The sequence below is a fragment of the Dermacentor silvarum genome, chromosome 1 (assembly GCF_013339745.2).
Source record: "Dermacentor silvarum isolate Dsil-2018 chromosome 1, BIME_Dsil_1.4, whole genome shotgun sequence".
Lineage (NCBI taxonomy): Eukaryota > Metazoa > Arthropoda > Arachnida > Ixodida > Ixodidae > Dermacentor > Dermacentor silvarum.
In genome coordinates, this window is record NC_051154.1 from 19,905,708 (window position 1) to 19,922,673 (window position 16,966).

The following is a 16,966-nucleotide window of genomic DNA, read 5'->3' on the forward strand; positions in this document are numbered from 1 at the left end:
TACGCTGTGGTTGGGACGGCGCCTCATTTGCGGAAAATGTTGGCCCACGTTTTCTGAAGTGTGACGTCGCCTCGAGTATTCATCACGTGCTCTGAGTACCTGCCGTCAAGCTTGGCGCTAAGTTTACGTGAAGTCAAAAGCGCGGAGCCCCCATGCTGCTTCCCCGAATTGGCGTGCGGGCAGCCCGCAGCCGGTATTGGCTTTCATTTTTAGTAGTTTGCACTATAGACTTCTATAGGAAAGAAAATTAGGAGGGGAGTAATAATTTTAGTTCTGGGCTTTTATGTGCGAAAACCACGATCTGATTAGCTCACGAGTAATTTGGACCACCTGGCGTTTTTCAGAGTGCTGAGTACGCGGGCTTTCTTGCATTCCGCCCCCATCGGAATGTGGCCGCCGGGGCCGAGATCGCACCCGTGATCTCGAGTCATGCAGTGCAACGCCATAGCCACTGGGCTACCGCGGCGGGCGGAGGTATCGCGAATAATGATCCTCGACTTTGCAATATATAGCGTATATGAGCTAAAGTTTGTGATTAGACAGATAAGGCATTCTTTGTAATCGCTCGTTGCTTCATGTCCTTCTTGTCGAATAGCATCCCGCCTAAATTAAGTTCTCATAGTGCCCTGAACACGCACGCATGTTTGTTTGCAAGAAGACCCGTCGTGGTGGCTCAGTGGTGTCCTGCTGCTGAGGTCGCGGGCTCGGTTCCCGACCACGACTGTCGTATTCCGTTTGAATGCAACAAAATGCATGTACAGTGCTCAACGATTGAAACGCGATACTCGGAGCGCATGGCTGCTGGCGCTTTTTGTGCCATTCGGTGGTCGCTGGGGACACCGACTTGATGTACTGGGGTATATGATGACAGCAAAGAGCTTTTTTCATGCAATGGGGGAATGAGTTTGGTCTGCCAGCGGTCACCCAACTCTCACCGGTGGCGCAAAGAGTTCCGGCCGCCATGCGGTCCAAGTATCGCGTTTCAATCGCTGAGCACTGTACCTTGCTTTGGGTACACATTAAAGCACCCCACCTTTATTCTCAACTACGGCGTCTCTCATACGATAAGTTGCTTCGGGACGTTAAGCGCATTTTTTTTTTTTCACATACCTGAAAAAGAGATTACGGAAATATGTTCTTGAAAAAGAAGTTCTAGAATTCGTGCATTCGTAACAAGGCCCTGAGAGGATTTGAGCTCCCTAGGTTTTTCGAATTATATGAAAACGACAAGAACCTTTTATGTGTTTTTGATAAGATTGGTGTGGATTTTACCACGTCATCATTTAGCGAAGCGATATATATATATATATATATATATATAATTGCTTATGACAAGGCGTGAGCGAGTATTCGAAACTTTCTAATGAAACGTATATTGTATTATTCGATTGTATTATTTCTTGCGTCGCGCAAGCGGTATAATTTTACCTGATGCTGCGCATGTCTGCACCCTGCCGTGGAAGTCGAAGCATGCCCGTCGTGGTTGCTTAGTGGCTAAGGTGTTGGGCTGCTGAGCCCGACACCGCAGCCACATTTTCAAGCACGAGGCCGCGGGATCGAATCCCGGCTACGGCGGCCGCATTTCGATGGGGGCGAAATGCGAAAACACCCGTGTACTTAGATTTAGGTGCACGTTAGAGAAGCTCAGGTGGTCCAAATTATTCCGTAGTCCCCAGCTATATGGCATGCCTCATAATCAAATCGTGGTTTTGGCACGTAAAGCCCCCCCCCCATACGAGCTTTTATTGACAGGGTAAAAGCAAACATAATTGCGCGAATGCTTCCGGGGCTGTTCGAGTATATATACTTTCTCTATGCAGATAGTCTTCATTGCCCACAGGGTATGCGATAGCTCTCCACACCAATTCACTCTATTTTTCTGAATTCTCTGATATGTCATGGGTGAGATTTGAACCACAGCGCGGCTAAGACTTTCTTGGCGAAATATTTCGTTCTCATCCCCACGACAGTGCCCAGTGTGTAAACTCGATGCTTTCATATGGGCTGTAGGTTATTGCGGGTTATAGATTGTTTTAAATTGTTTAATAGCTGGCTCCGCTGTTCGATACGAAAGTGCGGGCCAGTGATGTGTTGTTTGCAATAACGCATATATAGGCACGAAGTAAACTATAATGAATAAAATGAACCGTGGCGTGCGTTTCTTCGGGCCCTGTGTATACAAGCGGTTCTTGTTTGATTTTCCACGAGACAGTAAGCGACTGTTTTTTTTTTTTTTCCTGTATTTGTGGCTATGTTTATATGTTTACTACTTTCATTTGTGCAGAAACAGCTGTTCGCTGCTTTAGTTGTTGGCACGTCGGCTCTTTTATTTTAATGCAGCCGTAAGGAATAAGTGTCCGCTAAGTGTTCACTCAGTAAAGGATGCTGTGCATAAACAGAGCGTATGTTTTCAAGACCGCCCGAGTTCCGATTAGCGGGATTCCAGTGCATATAATGAAGTATCTGAATTCGCATTTGTATGCCCTGCTTTTCAGTGCATAGGGGTGCCGGCTTTCCTCATCACCATCAACCTTTAAAGAAGCACCACTACCATCGCCGGAGAAGCTCCGCGCCCAGCACCTCCGGTAACCAAGATCCTGCGGATCTTCCCGCTCTGGCCGAAGCGAAAGAGCCTAGCCAAAGCAGCAAGGTGAGCGTCCTCCTGCCGCCGTATAGTTTTCCATCTTGCAGTGCGACGCCGTCGACATGAGCTGACTTTTTTAACAGCGAAGCTGTTAAAAGCTGTTAACGGCGAAGCCGTAATGTATGGTTCATATCAAGGAACTGCTGCGACGTAGCTATGGCAACCAGAAGGGCGGCGACACCCAAGAAAAGCGGCGCGGCGCATGCGCACGCGGTCTCCTCCTCGCCAGCTCCCTCCCTTCCCGACCCCCGCCTCTCTTCTCTCCGCGGCGCGCTGAGCCAGGAGAGAGAGAGAGAGAGGAAAAAAAAAAAAAAGCGAAAGTTTTCACTAGGCCGCGCAAAGCTCAAGACCACGGTGTAAGAATAGTTCTCAAGACACAGCGAAGCTGGCCGATTGATTGCGTCTCTTGGTTGTAGCTAGGTTGAACTTGGCTACGTCAAGGTTTAAACTTGGTTATGGCTGCAGTAGTACTGGAAAGGTGCGCGGCGGTAGCGCGACGGTGCGGGGGAGCATGACGTCATACCGGCTGTGGTGGCGGCGATAGCGTGGCGGTGGCGTGATGGCGCGGTGCACCTTTCCAGTACTACCGCAGCCTTTCCAGTACTAGCACAGATGACGTACACGAGTATAGGCCTAGCTACAACGAAGTTTAAACCTCCACACAGACAAGTTCAACCTAGCTACAACCAAGAGACACAATCAATCGGCCAGCTTCGCTGCGCCTTGAGCTTTGCGCGGCCTTCAATGCATAAAATGCATAAAACGACGTTTTGGTAAGAGAGTAACTGGAACGCCAGTGCATTTCTCCGCAAAGTCCGGGTATTAATATCTCGAAACTGGTGTCATCCTGAGAATTCGTTCCAAGTGGATCCACTTGTGAACTCCATGGCTAGAATTTGTAAATTGCAATATGGGTCATTAGGCTATTAGTTAATAACTTAATTAGTGAATTTTTGATAATTGGTCTCTTCGAATAGACCAGCTCATGAACTAGAATTGTGCTATCTGCCACAGGCAACTTTTAAACATTTTTTAATGTGTTCGCTGAAACAGCCGGTATATACCCTTTAGCAAGGATCATGAGAACACCACCATTTCCGATATATTCGTCTCCAAAATATCTCACGATTGCATTCGTTTTCCACATATAGTTCCATATAGTTCCACATTCGTATTCCACGGCCGTTTTTGTGATCGAGTGGCCATGGAGTGTGCATGTACACGCATGCCTGTGTAGGTATTAGTGAAGCGAAACTTCAGGTAAATTGACTATTGGTAGTTTTCCTCAAGCTGTTGATAGTGTATAGGGGGTATCGATAGTATTACGATAGTTCGCTAACATATGTTTGCTATCGATAGTTTTCCACTTGTATTGATAGCTTTACTCAAGCTTCCATGTGCCGGGGCTGTCAGCTGTCAGATAGGCTGCCAGCGATATACGAACACTCTCCGGCATGCTCCAACCTCAGCGGCCCCAGCCCACTTTGATACCGCCACTGCCCCTTCGGTGCCCTAGAGATTCTGCGCCACCCGCTTTATTATAATCTCAGCTACTGTTCTGAGGCCTCCCAGTAACATAGTTATTTTTGCATGCTAAATGATGGCATATACCTAGAGGTAGACCAATATCAAATTTTTTGAATACGAATCGAATACAAATAGTGAGTATCGAATCGAATATGGGATAGTAAAACGCAGACACATACGTCTTTACAGGAGGAATATTTATTTCTTTATATGTATATTTAGTTACCATGCCTGTACTGACTAATCCAAGGTAGACGGCTTTCACGGTTATCATGGTTTTCTCGGCTTATCAGGGAGAAAGAATAAGTCTTAAACAGAAGATGACTAATTGCCATTCAAAAAGCTGCACAATTACACGCAGAATCATCTGTGGGAGTTACCTAAATCATGCGTAAGCATTTGCTACTAATCACCTGCTATTTCGTCGTCGTATGCTGCTGTGTTTGATATAATTGCGGGAAACACTGCGGAAGAATCGTGAAACGGAGAAGCGTGGCTGCAACACTGAAATGGTAACTGAGACCAGCATGAGACAATGAAGAAGAGGCGAGTAGTAGTAATGTTTACTCATGTTATATGATGGGTACGGGCCATGTTTTGAGACAAAAACATGTTATATGATGGTGCGTTTGGATGATGCCGCTGCTTCGTGGAAGATGAGCACTGGCGGATGCGTGCTGCGCGTAGTAGGGTGACGTAATTCAACTGTATCACAGTCCTCACATAGAGTAACATATACAAGGATAAGAGAGGACACTTCCATAGGCCCCTGCGGCTGATTTGAGTTCCCAGCGCACCTAGCGGGTGTTAGGGGCCGGTATATTTCTCCAGTATGTTTTTGTCCTTAGGCAACCAGCTCAAGCCTCAAATAGCAATAGCCGCTTGTGTTATCGTACAGATTCTCCCTTCTAATTTCTTTCTTCCCAGTCTTTTGTATCTTCATATGGTCTTTTTTGTTTCCTTTCCTTGGATCCGATTCACTGTCTCTGTTTCTCTCACATTGTTTTTGATGAATCTTGGTCGTCTATGTACACTTTCAATGACCCTGTGCCTGGTTCCAACTTTCTTGACCTCTTCCTCCATTCTGTGTCCAAGCTTTTTAGGTACAGATATTTGTGCACTTTGGCCATCCATTTATTGTCATCCGAGTTCCTGAACCTTTCTTCAAAACAAATTTTACTCTGCGCTTCTATGACTTCAACATAGTCCCAACCCATGTCTCCCTACACTGCCTCATTTGTAGTTTTACCGTGGGCCCCCAAAGCCAACTGGCCTACCGATCTTTTGTTAACTTCCAACCCCGACAAGATATCCGATTTTAAGCACATAATGGCATTTGCGAACATTGGCATTGTACCATTACTCCTTTCTAGATTCCTCACACCACCTCATATTTTAGCCCCAAAGTGCTCTATGTTTTATTATTGCTGCATTCCACTTCCCTTTCACTCTAACATTATCTTGGTCGGTGCTTGAGTAGGTCTTTCCTTTGTTTATGTGTACACCAAGGTATTTATATTGCTTGACTGTGGGTATGATTTGCTGTTGAATCCATACTACATCATTGCTCATCTCTGCATTACAGATCATAAGTCCCGATTTGTCGCTGCATTGCCACTTATATTCGCAAGTATCTGTAAATCCTTTGAATTGTCCAACAGTAGCACTATGCCGTCTGCATACATCAGCCCAGGGACCTTCTGTTGCACCTTTTGTCCATTACGGATGTAAGATAGATTAAAACCTAATTCACTGTTTTCCAGTCATCTTTATATGGGTGGTGAAATTCCCTGTCCATGTTGTAAGCTCCTTTAATATCTAGACATGCTCTCTGTCCCTTTACTCAGTACTATGCACCACCTATGCGTCCAAGCAACATATCGTGGTATGCTGGGTGCCGGGGCACCGAGAGATAGAAGGTAACGTGTTGGCTGACCAGCTAGCCACATCCGTCCACGCGAACGTTGCCAACTCTTCCACGACTGTCCCTTTAATGGACCTCAAGCCCGCCCTAAAGAAAAAAATCACAGCATGTCCACGGGGTGAATGATGATGAGTGGGCGAAGCTCCGGAGGGAATCATCGGATCTCCCGCTTAAGGGGACGCTAGCACAAACGCGTTAGAAACGTGCAGTACTCTCTAGTAAGGGGGAGCGGCCACAGCGTCTTACGCAGCCATTTACACATGCCAAAACGTGCACCGCGTTTGCCGACGCCATCACATGACTGCTGAGAGAGTATACCCCCGTATTCATAAACGCTCCTCGACTTGAACTTGACTTGCCACCGCTTTGGGCAGCGCGTTCGAAACGCGTTGAAGGTAAGGCAGAGAGGCCACAGCGTCTTACACCAGCTTCTTACACGGGCCGTAACGCGCTAGCACAAACGCGTTAGAAACGCGCTAGAAACGCGGCCTTTCGTTAATGTTGGGTATTTATTGCCATCGTGGTGCGTGTGTCCATGTCCGCTTCGTGGCGTAGTGGGCTAACGCCGCGCGCTCGGAAGCGAGGGGTCCCTGGTTCGATTCCGCGCTACGGACACAACTTCGGAATTTTTTTTCTCATTTTTCTCAGACTGGTTACATACTACTACTACTACGACGACGGGGACGGAACGGGTGCCGCTATAAGGAGCTTCTCCCCTAAAAGCTCAGGGCTTACTGGCAGCGGTTGTGGGATAAACAGAAAATAAACTACATGTTATCAAGCCATATCTTGGCAACTGGCCGCCGGTATCAAAGAACTGTCACACAGAAGTAACACTTTGCAGACTTAGGATAGGACACACACATAGTACACAAGCATACCTCTTGTCTGGTGGTGATCCACCCACGTGTGATAAATGTGGTGAGCCACTTACCGTGCTTCACATCCTGCTGCAATGCACTGAATTAAACGCTAATCGGAAAAACATTTTCCATTACCACAGGGGCAGCAAATTCCACTTCACCCTCAAATGATCTTAGGTATAGAACCTCTCTTTAAATATCAATCCCTGTTGAAATTTTCAAAAGATGTACACAGTTTTCATGTTATAGCCCCAGGAAATCCGTAGCACGGCCTCTTAACAGAGGTTTCTGCTGCGGTAGCTGCATTAAAAGAAAGCACCTGCCTCCCAGCCTTTGGGATCAAAGGCCTGAAGGAGGCATACGTGCTATTTCCATATTCTCGCATTTTAGCCTCATGATCACTTGTCATTCGTACTGTACCCATAGACTACTCCACATATCACTGTCGTAATTTTATACTATATATCGTTTTACGCTTCTATGATAGCGATTGATTTTAGGCCAATTTACAGCCATGTTGCATCCTATCACCAGTAGTGCACCAAGTTGGGCTAGTTGGTTGAAGTTCATATTAGAAAGATTTTAACTGCGCTATGAACAGGGACAAAGGAGGACGAAAAAGACGTGTTGTCTTTTTCATCCTCCTTTGTCCCTGTTCATAGCGCAGTTAAAATCTTTCTAATATCCTATCACCGCAACTATATATCAATCAGCGCCTAACACAACATTATCAGTCATGGCGCTCTTTGGCCATACCTGGCCCTTGCGCCACAAAAAAACACATATCATCATCATCATCATCATCTAGACATGCTCTCCATAGAGGTCTATTCTGAGCTATTGAAGTCTCTACACAGGTAGTACAAAAATATTATCCTCTAACCATCTGCCTGGCCTGAACCTATATTGTAGTTCCCCCAATATATTATTCTTTTCCCACTCACTTTGTCAGCTCTAGTAGGTAATTTTATGGCTTGCATTGCTGTTCTATATGTCTCTGATGTTACTGTAACTGGTCTGTACTAACTTGTCTTATCCTTATCACCTTTGCCTTTGTAGATGAACTTGCTTTCATGCCTCTCAATCGTGATTTTCTTTGTTTTAATCCCATGCTCTATGGCACTAGTCAGCTGTGCCTTGCTCTTGGGACCCAGCTGTTTTATTAGCTGTATAGGGATTTCATCTGCTCCTGCTGCCGTGTTATTAGGAACATTTTTTTCTGCGATCGAGGCACCGCAGTGCCATGTCACAGCCGAGTTTCAATGCATACTCTTTATACGTTGTTTCATACTTATTTCCTATAATATGTTTCTGTAAGTTCTAAAATTCATTGGACTTCTTAACCACTCCCCTCTGTAATGTAATGTGCTAATAAATAAAAAAATTAATATCAACACGGCAAGCCATCAATGAGCCATGAAAATGGAGAGGCGAGACCCTTTGCTGGCCTCTGATGAGCCAGCAATATGGACCAGGGATTGCGCGATAAGCTGATGTTCTTCTCTTCCTGTGAATGTAACTTGATATTGAGGACTGCAATCGAAACTTGGCATTGTGAATTTTCCTATGCACTCGTCCATTTCAGTTTATGCATGTTCATTACGAAGAAATTGTTTTTTCAGCGACCCTGTGGTCTGTATACTTTTGCTCACGGGTGTGCACTTGCATTGCTTTGGCATAGATCCTATACAAATTGTTTTTGCTGATATCAGCGTGTATGCTTATGATGTATGTCAGATATAACGAAGGACTTCTTGTGTAGTTTGCGACTTCATTATAACGAGATTCAATTGTAATGCATTTTCCTGTATACTGCTATTTGTGGCTGCAGAACTGTGAAAATTCTAATGGATTCTATTGTACGAGGTCTGTGCCAAAATTCAGGCACTGAGTAAGCAAGAAAGTGGGATAGGGTGTAGCGGCACCACTCTCTCTCACTCTCTCCACTCAAAAGATCCTGGTTGACCACAAGTACGAGCTGGACTGCTGTATGACAAGGCACAATTTTATGTGTGTACTTTTTGTGCAGACCACTTTTGGTCTGTTGAAATCCCGGAGAACAAGGAACAGATGGAACGAAGGATCATTATCAAGTTTCTTGTGAAATTTGGCAAGAATGATGTAGAAATTAATCAAATGTTGCAAGAGGCCTATGAAAAGGAGGCCCTAAAGGAAGCAACTGCGTTCAAGTGGGTTCAGGATTTTTGGGAAGGCTGTGAAGACCCCAAGGATGATGCAAGATCAGGACACCATCCACCTCGTTCAAAGATGAAAACATCGATTATGTGCATTCGCTTGTGCTCAGTGACCGTTGAATGAAATTGTCCATTGACTGGATTTTGACTGACGAATAGACTGAATGGACTGAGACGGGCGGCAGTGCACGTGGAATGCTAGTGTGCCATCCTGAAAACTCTGTGTTGGCTGGTGTGTAGGCACCTGCGCATCGTTGCAGTATACAGTAGGTGCAGTACAGTGGCTGGTTTTGTACTTGTGAAAAGCTTGCGGAGACGGCAGCGCTCCGTCAAGTAATGGCTTCGCTTCCTTGCATGCAAGGAGCAACACTTTTATATAAAGCTATTCACAGAATACACAGATTACACATATGCTGATGGAGATAATTTGCAGTAATAGGAAATAAACATTTTTGTGTCTTTATAGATATAGCATTTGATAACAACTGAGCCCTGTACATTTATTCAGAAATTGACACGGTTTTGAAAGCGTCGTGAGATGTTTCGCCACAGGATGCCACCCCCCATCATTTTTACCTGAGTTTCAGTGCCGATTCAAAAATATAATTATTATTTGAGGGATAAAAGTATGCTTGTTCCTATCAGTGCGAGTCAGGATCTTTTTAGAGGCACTATAATCTCAACACACATTCTGGACGGTTGTTGATCCCTTTAAAGTGTAGGCCACCCCCGTTCATTATGGTTGTGGAGTTGCTCAAGAAATGCGGAATATCAAACACGGTGGACTGCACGAAGGACGATGTGTTGTAGGCCACGTATGGTATAAAAGACCGTTTGAGATATACGACGATGGACATTAAACTTAAATGAACTTCCATTCTGTAAATGGAAACTTTACAGGTTTCATCTCACTTTTAATTGCTGGAATGGTGGCATGCTACATTTTTGCTGTTATAAAATCCGGTGTGCATAAGATTTGGGTGCATGTGCTTCTTATTATGAATTCATAAAAACTGGGTGCGAATTCAATTTGGGGCATGTTAGAATTGGGCAAGTATTCCCAAATGAAGCAGTCCTGCGCTAGGACATTTTTTACGCCTTTTTTAATTTTGCCCGCCAGATTATTCATTGCTTTGTCAATCCCGTGAAGATCAAATTAATGGAAGACTGTATTTGATTTAATTTGTCAAGTAACATTGTTTTATAAATTTTTGATGTAGCATTGGTTATTTCAGAACTAAAATGCACATTATATATAGTTTTGTTTGCTGCTCTGCAGAAGAAAAACATCTTTTTGTCAGGTTGCCATTACCTTGGCTGCTATTTTTTTTCTTCTTATTTTTAGAGAAAATATTCAAATGGTGGCAATCTTCTTCACTTGTGCCATGATGCTTGGTTTCACTGCAAGTCCTGTAAGCACTTTCACAGTTTCTAACAGAACTGGGCGAGTTATTGTTAATTAAAGTGTGTTGTTGTTTCCACTGGTATTTCAGTGACCTTTTTTTTTACCCATGAAGCACTTGCCTCTAGTTGTCAAATACAATAGGTTCATGTTAACAGTTCTTTTACTTTCCCCAAGCACATCGCATGAGTTTGATTCATCTACATTGTGTGTGTTCTATAAATGTGCAATGATTAACCATCCAGTAATTGAATTTTGAAGTCTGACCTCATGAAAAGCATGCCAAATTCTGGTACTTGAAGAAGGCAGGTGGGAGGGAGGAGGAGGGGGGGGGGGGGGACATTGATGCTTGAGTTTGAGTATTTTGTCCTTGATTTTACGATTTCACTTTTTTATGGCATGTCTCAGTATTTTTTTGTATGGTTAATTATGCCACTCCTTTTTTTCTTTGTTTCTTGTGTGTGTTTGTGTTATTGGTGCTGTTGGCAGTAATGTTGCTCACCACACTCACCTATGCTCAAGCTTACTGAACTTGCAGCACTGTGAATGCTGCAGAAAATGTGCCGATTTGGTCATATAGCGGAGAAGAAGATTGTACCTAATTTTGATTGTGCTTATATTTTGTATGTATTTCTGCTGTTTGAAAATGCACAATGTTCTCAACTTCTCACCAAATGTTGCAGTTGTGCATGTATTGTTGTCTAATTATTAATAATAATAGTAATAATAATAATAATAATAATAATAATAATAATAATAATAATAATAATAATAATGCTTATTATAACGCCCAGGAACAAGCTATCAGTATTGGTATTGACGTACTTGGTATAACACGTCAATATACATTAGCTGATACTGGGACTGTGTACAGGTTGTAGAAAGATAAAGCGGAGGCTGTGTGGTTTAATCGCATAGAACAGCTATACAACATATATTCATACAGAAGACAAGTTTTGCCATAAACCAATTAAGTCGCATTGTACAAATTAAAACAATAAGAAGACATATTGTACAGAACAAAAACCCAGACACTAAAGAAGATAATGTGCAGTATGAACAATAGATACCATAAACAAATTACGATATTTTCCAGTGTATAAGAGATGCAGCTTTTTTCTAAAATTTTTGCGGGTGCCTCTGATTTATTAAATTTACCCCAATGAAGATAGGAGATGCCGCATGGCTGTACTAATGAATCAGGGAATCAATTAGCTGATTTGCATTTAGCGAATCGAAGATGAGGGAGATTTGCTGATGATGCTGTCACCCGAATCGGCCAAGCTCTTCGACAGTGCATCGAGAGACGAAGATTTTGATGGCTTCGCCTAGACAATAATAACAACATATTCTCGTTTTTTGCATACAAAAATGGTTGTGAGATCTTTTTCTTGGGTTGCCTAAATCTCTAGTAATCAGCTGCACGTAGGAGTTGAGCGCGTCAGAATCGGGTAGGTACGACATTTTGCGACGAAGATACATGCATACAAACCCATTAGTATCTCATTGCAAAATGTGTATCTTTGTATAAGACGTGCATTTTATACAAAGGGGTGCACCTTATATATAAACATTTTCGTAAAAATAGCAGTTTTTTGGAGGGTGCATCTTATATAAGGGTATGAGTTATACATCAGAAAATACGGTATATACACATACAGGATGCCTTTTTTTATTTATTTTTGTTTACTGCAAAGATTTTTAAATAAAATGTCTATAAGTGTGTGAAAGTAGTGTTTTTGCAGAGGAGTTTATTAAATTGAGTAGGCGTTGACCCATTGTTGCAAATTTTACTGCATAGTCTGTGAATTGATCTCGTCTAGTGGACCCATAATTTATTATTATGATGGCTATCTTGACACTAGCTTTGACAGTGCTGGCTGCTCTAGCTTCAACAGTGCTGGACAGTTTGGTACAATGAAGCACAGTTAGTTTTGTTATGTTTAAGTGCCTCGAAAGAGAGAGGCATATTATATTGTCGTTGGACAATTTCTTTTTTCCTTTTTGGTTTCTTAAAGATATATTTACATGGGTCTTCAATCTAAAATGTTTCACTCTAAATGCATTTGCTCAGCAGGACTCTGAAGAGGACGCTGACGAGACCATTGATGTGGAGCTGGATGATGACCATGAAGATAGCAAAGTGGCAAAGCAGCCCAAGGATGCTGCAGAAGATGCACCAGGACCAAGTGGCCTTAAACATGGCATGTCTGCAAAATATACAAAGACCGTTGGTGGCCGTGAGCCACCTCGCATTTTTGTCACAAGTGATATAGAGCCAGAGGTTGAATTCCTGCCAAGTCCAGTAAAGCCACGGCCTTCAGAGGTGTCTTTGACTGAGAAGCCCTTGAAGTCATCCTTAAAGAAGTCGTCCATTTCACCTGATGACCAACCATTAGGAAGTTATGGGTGAGCCTTTATCCTTTTAACAGAGGCTACTGTTCTTGTTTGTTCTTAAAGATGATGTTTGCTTGCTTTAGATTTTTTCGAAGGACAGTTTATTTAGACTAGTCTTTTTAACATGCTTCTATTACTGTCAACGACTGTTTGTCTCACGTGTGTGATCAGTCATTGAGCATACTGGAAGTATTGTGGAATTTCTAACTCAATCTTTGTTTAATTACTATGCATGAAATTCTCAACCCCATATGCAAGAAAGTGGGATTAGATTAATAGCAGATATACTGCGGTGGCTTCCACTCTAATGGTTAGGGAGAAATCATAATCATCATCACCATTTGTTGCCCAACTCTAGAAACAGTAATGCAAGTGTTTGGCCTTTATTACCTTGTGCACCACAGTGAAGCATGCATGATACACCTATAATAAAGGCAACACTTCATTTGTATTCAATGCTGGTAATTTATATCTAATTTTCTGCAAGATGGAGGAATATTTATGAAAAGCAGATATTGTCATCCACCTGAGAGTGGCGTGAAGCTGCAAAGGAAATTTGTACAGGTTTCTTAAAAGAAAGCTTCAGAGCTAACTTCCGAGTACTTTCTGCACATTGATAAAAATGCAGCATTGATTGAAAGGGCATTGACATTTCGTTTAATAGTTATCTTCTTCCAGTGAGATTATTCGCACAGCATGTGCACCATAGTTATACATGGGCTTTATTTTAACACCACCAGTATTAGGAAATAAAAATGCACTCTAGTTGTTGGCTGCTCATAACCATTGCAGTTACGCTGCACTTCCATAATAAGGAAGCACTGAAATGTTAAGACATTGCAATATGGGAAGCACCCTTCTATTTGCTTATTGCTTGTGAAGTAAATATGAAAGAAGATATGTTTTAATTAACTTTTATTGCTGGTGAAGTAAATGCATTAACATATATGCTACTAGCAGACTAGAGTGCACCATCTCAGATTGACTCTCTGTCTTTCCTGTCAGTGAAGTCTCTCTCTCTCTCTCTCTCTACTTTCAGTATTGTTTTTTGGACTTTGTACCATGCCGATAAATCGGATAAGGTCAAAGGTCTAGTTGTCTGCATTTGTTTATGGGCCTAATTTAGAGCCACTGCACTGTTGTAGCATGTGCCCTTCTCTTCTACTTGAATGCATCTTCAATGCAGAGCAATTTAATCCTTCTTAAACAACCTGAATAAACATGCTAACTTCTTATGTAATGCTAGAAACCATTGCTAGTGGTTACTGTTTTCTTCCATCAGTTCTTGTTCATTCTAATTGTACATCTGTACACATAATAATTCAGAATGTAAAACTTGTGGAACCGAATTTCATCATCAGCCATGGTTCATTGCCGTGATGTTGAAGGTGGCAATGCATTGGTCAGACATAGGCTTTCATAGTGCCGAACTGAAAGCAGGGAAAAATCTACATGCAAGAGAGAAGATGACACAAGTGCTGACTGGCAACTAAATCTTTTACTGTGCACTCGGCAAAATATATAAAGGGACACAAAATGCGAGCATAAAGAAATATGCATAGGAAAGAAGCAAATAATTGTGGTCCACAACATCAGTGATTCAGCATGACAGAAACACACAAAATCTGGGATGGCAGGACAGGGGGGGTACATTGTCATGTGTTAAGACAATGCATGGAGGGAGGCAGCTACATACAAGTTTTCAGCATGGAGCCTAACTAACTAGCAAAAGCCAACACCTTGCTGGATTTCCTAGTGCATGCCTCAATTTATATTTTCAAGCTGATGTTGTTCGCCCATTTTTGGTGATAGGTCGTGCACTTTCCAGTTTTTGCCTTTACTAGAGGCAGCTTGCCCAGTTTTTCACTCTCACTGCATAGCGACTACTTCCCGACAACCTTAGTGGCTAAGTGTATGCAATCGTTAGTTTTTTTTTTTTTTTGCATACGTAACTTAAAGAAGGCAAACTTAATCTTGAAGAAATAGGCACTAGGAAAAGTAGCAGCAATAATCCTATTTCTCTAATGGCACATGAATATGTATAGCAAAAGGATTGGCAGGCCTAATGTTCTTTCTATTGAATGATTTTGAACAAAAAAACCCTTGCTTTACTTTCTTGTTACAAGTGTTTGACATATGTGAACTTCATTGAAGCTGTTCTTCAGGAGTGAGTATATTTGCAGATGTCTATCATGTGCAAGGAAATCAAATACCATGAAGGGTCAAACAACACTTGTGAGAGTAAAAAAGTGGTGTCTGGCATGTTAAGTGGCAATCAACTTAATTGGTGTGCGTAAGTGTTGCCAAAAACAAAAAGAATTGTTTTTATATTTTGTTATTAAATAAAAGATAGAGCTACGAAAGCAGTTGGGGAATATAAGTACTTTAGTATATTTTATTGTCCTCTCCTCCGACCGTAGGTATGAAAAACACATCTAATACATGTCTAATAATTAAGGCACCATCCATGCTTTGTTTGCTCAGATGTTCCATTTAGTACCAGACACATGTTTACTACTGTTCATTAACCTCGCTCTCACACTTGAATGCTGCATGATTCAGTGATTACTTCATGCAGAAAATTGCATATTTATAAGCTTATGAAATGCAGGCAGTTAGAACCTCACGCACAAAATTGCATATTTATAAGCTTATGAAATACCGGTAGCTAGATTCATTTATAAAAAAAAAAAATTGAATGAAAAAAAAAAAAAAGAATGGGCTGGCATGCGGGAGGCATCACCAAATCCTGACAGAAAGCTTACCAGTGTCGTTAAAAAGAAAAGTGTTCAATCATTGTATATTCTAGTGGTGCTAACATATGGGGCAGAAACTTGGAGGTTAACAAAGAAGCTTGAGAACAAGTTAAGGACCGCGCAAAGAGCGTTGGAACGAAAAATGTTAGGCGTAACATTAAGAGACAGGACGAGAGCGGTGTGGATCAGAGAGCAAACGGCGATAGCCGATTTTCTAGTGAACATTAAGAGAAAAAAATGGAGCTGTGCAGGTCATGTGATGCGTAGGGAAGATAACCGGTGGACCATTACAGTTACACAATGGGTGCCAAGGGAAGGGAAGCACTGTCGAAGATGGCAGAAAACTAGGTCAGGTGATGAAGTTAGGAAATTTGTGGGCGCAATTTGGAATCGGCTAGAGCAAGACAGGGGCAATTGGAGATCGCTGGGAGAGGCCTTTGTCTTGCAGTGGACATAAAAGCAGGCTGATGATGATAGTAAAAAAATGCACTGGCGCATCTGCCCCATGGAACTTGCGAACGGAACTGGCTCCCCGCAAAGCACTAGGCATTTAATTGAGTGAAAACTTGCAGTGAAACAAAATTTTTCTTTCTTGGAAACAATCAGGAACTGAAGCTGATTATCATAGAAAATGTTATTTTCCATCATGTCACCTTAGTTGTTGGTTTCATTCTTAAAATATCATTTTACATCTCACTGTAAATGAGTTAATGCTGAAAACGTGCCTCCCCTGGAATACCTAAAGATTGTAATACATTTCCTGTATGTTATTATTTTTTGTGCGTCTGTATATAATCTGTACCCATTATTTTTGGCTTTTTAAACCTGTGCAACCACTACAGTTTTCACAATCTATGAATAATCATTAATTTGATCAACAAATGCTCATATTGAAATATATAAGTTCATTTGAATCCTGCAACAGCCTGAATGCAGAGGTCAGCAGTGGTAATAAACTCATAAATAAGCTGCATTGGATAGGATGAGCTTTGACCATTAAGCTCAACTGGTCAGCACAACTAATTGGCACTACTGACTAGCACCTAGGAGTGTTTGTAATTAAAGATAACAACTGATTCATTCAATTCCTATTTCATATTCCAAATTAATATTCTGCAAATGGATTCCACTCTTATAATCAGTCCCTACAATTACATTTCTGTTCAACTCAATCATTCCCCACATTTACATTGCACAAGGAAGGTAGGCTAACCAGAAGAAAATATCTATCACACCACGTTGGGATGTGCGTATGTTC

At 42.1% G+C, this 16,966-nt stretch overlaps 1 protein-coding gene across 9 annotated transcripts in view; it reads left to right on the plus strand.

Moving 5' to 3' along the window:
* The window catches only part of LOC119457576 (band 3 anion transport protein), a 200,516-nt gene that overhangs the window by 132,739 nt on the left and 50,811 nt on the right, over nt 1–16,966 (plus strand). For 8 of the 9 annotated variants that reach the window (XR_007466297.1, XM_037719223.2, XM_049665117.1 and 5 more), the window contains 2 exons: nt 2,496–2,650; nt 12,630–12,964. Coding sequence is in view for 8 of the 9 variants with exons in the window: in XM_037719223.2 (XP_037575151.1) it covers nt 2,496–2,650; nt 12,630–12,964 (490 nt within the window). In the remaining variant the exon portion in view is untranslated. The remainder of the gene's footprint in view (nt 1–2,495; nt 2,651–12,629; nt 12,965–16,966) is intronic. The other variant, XM_037719201.2, reaches the window with a different exon arrangement.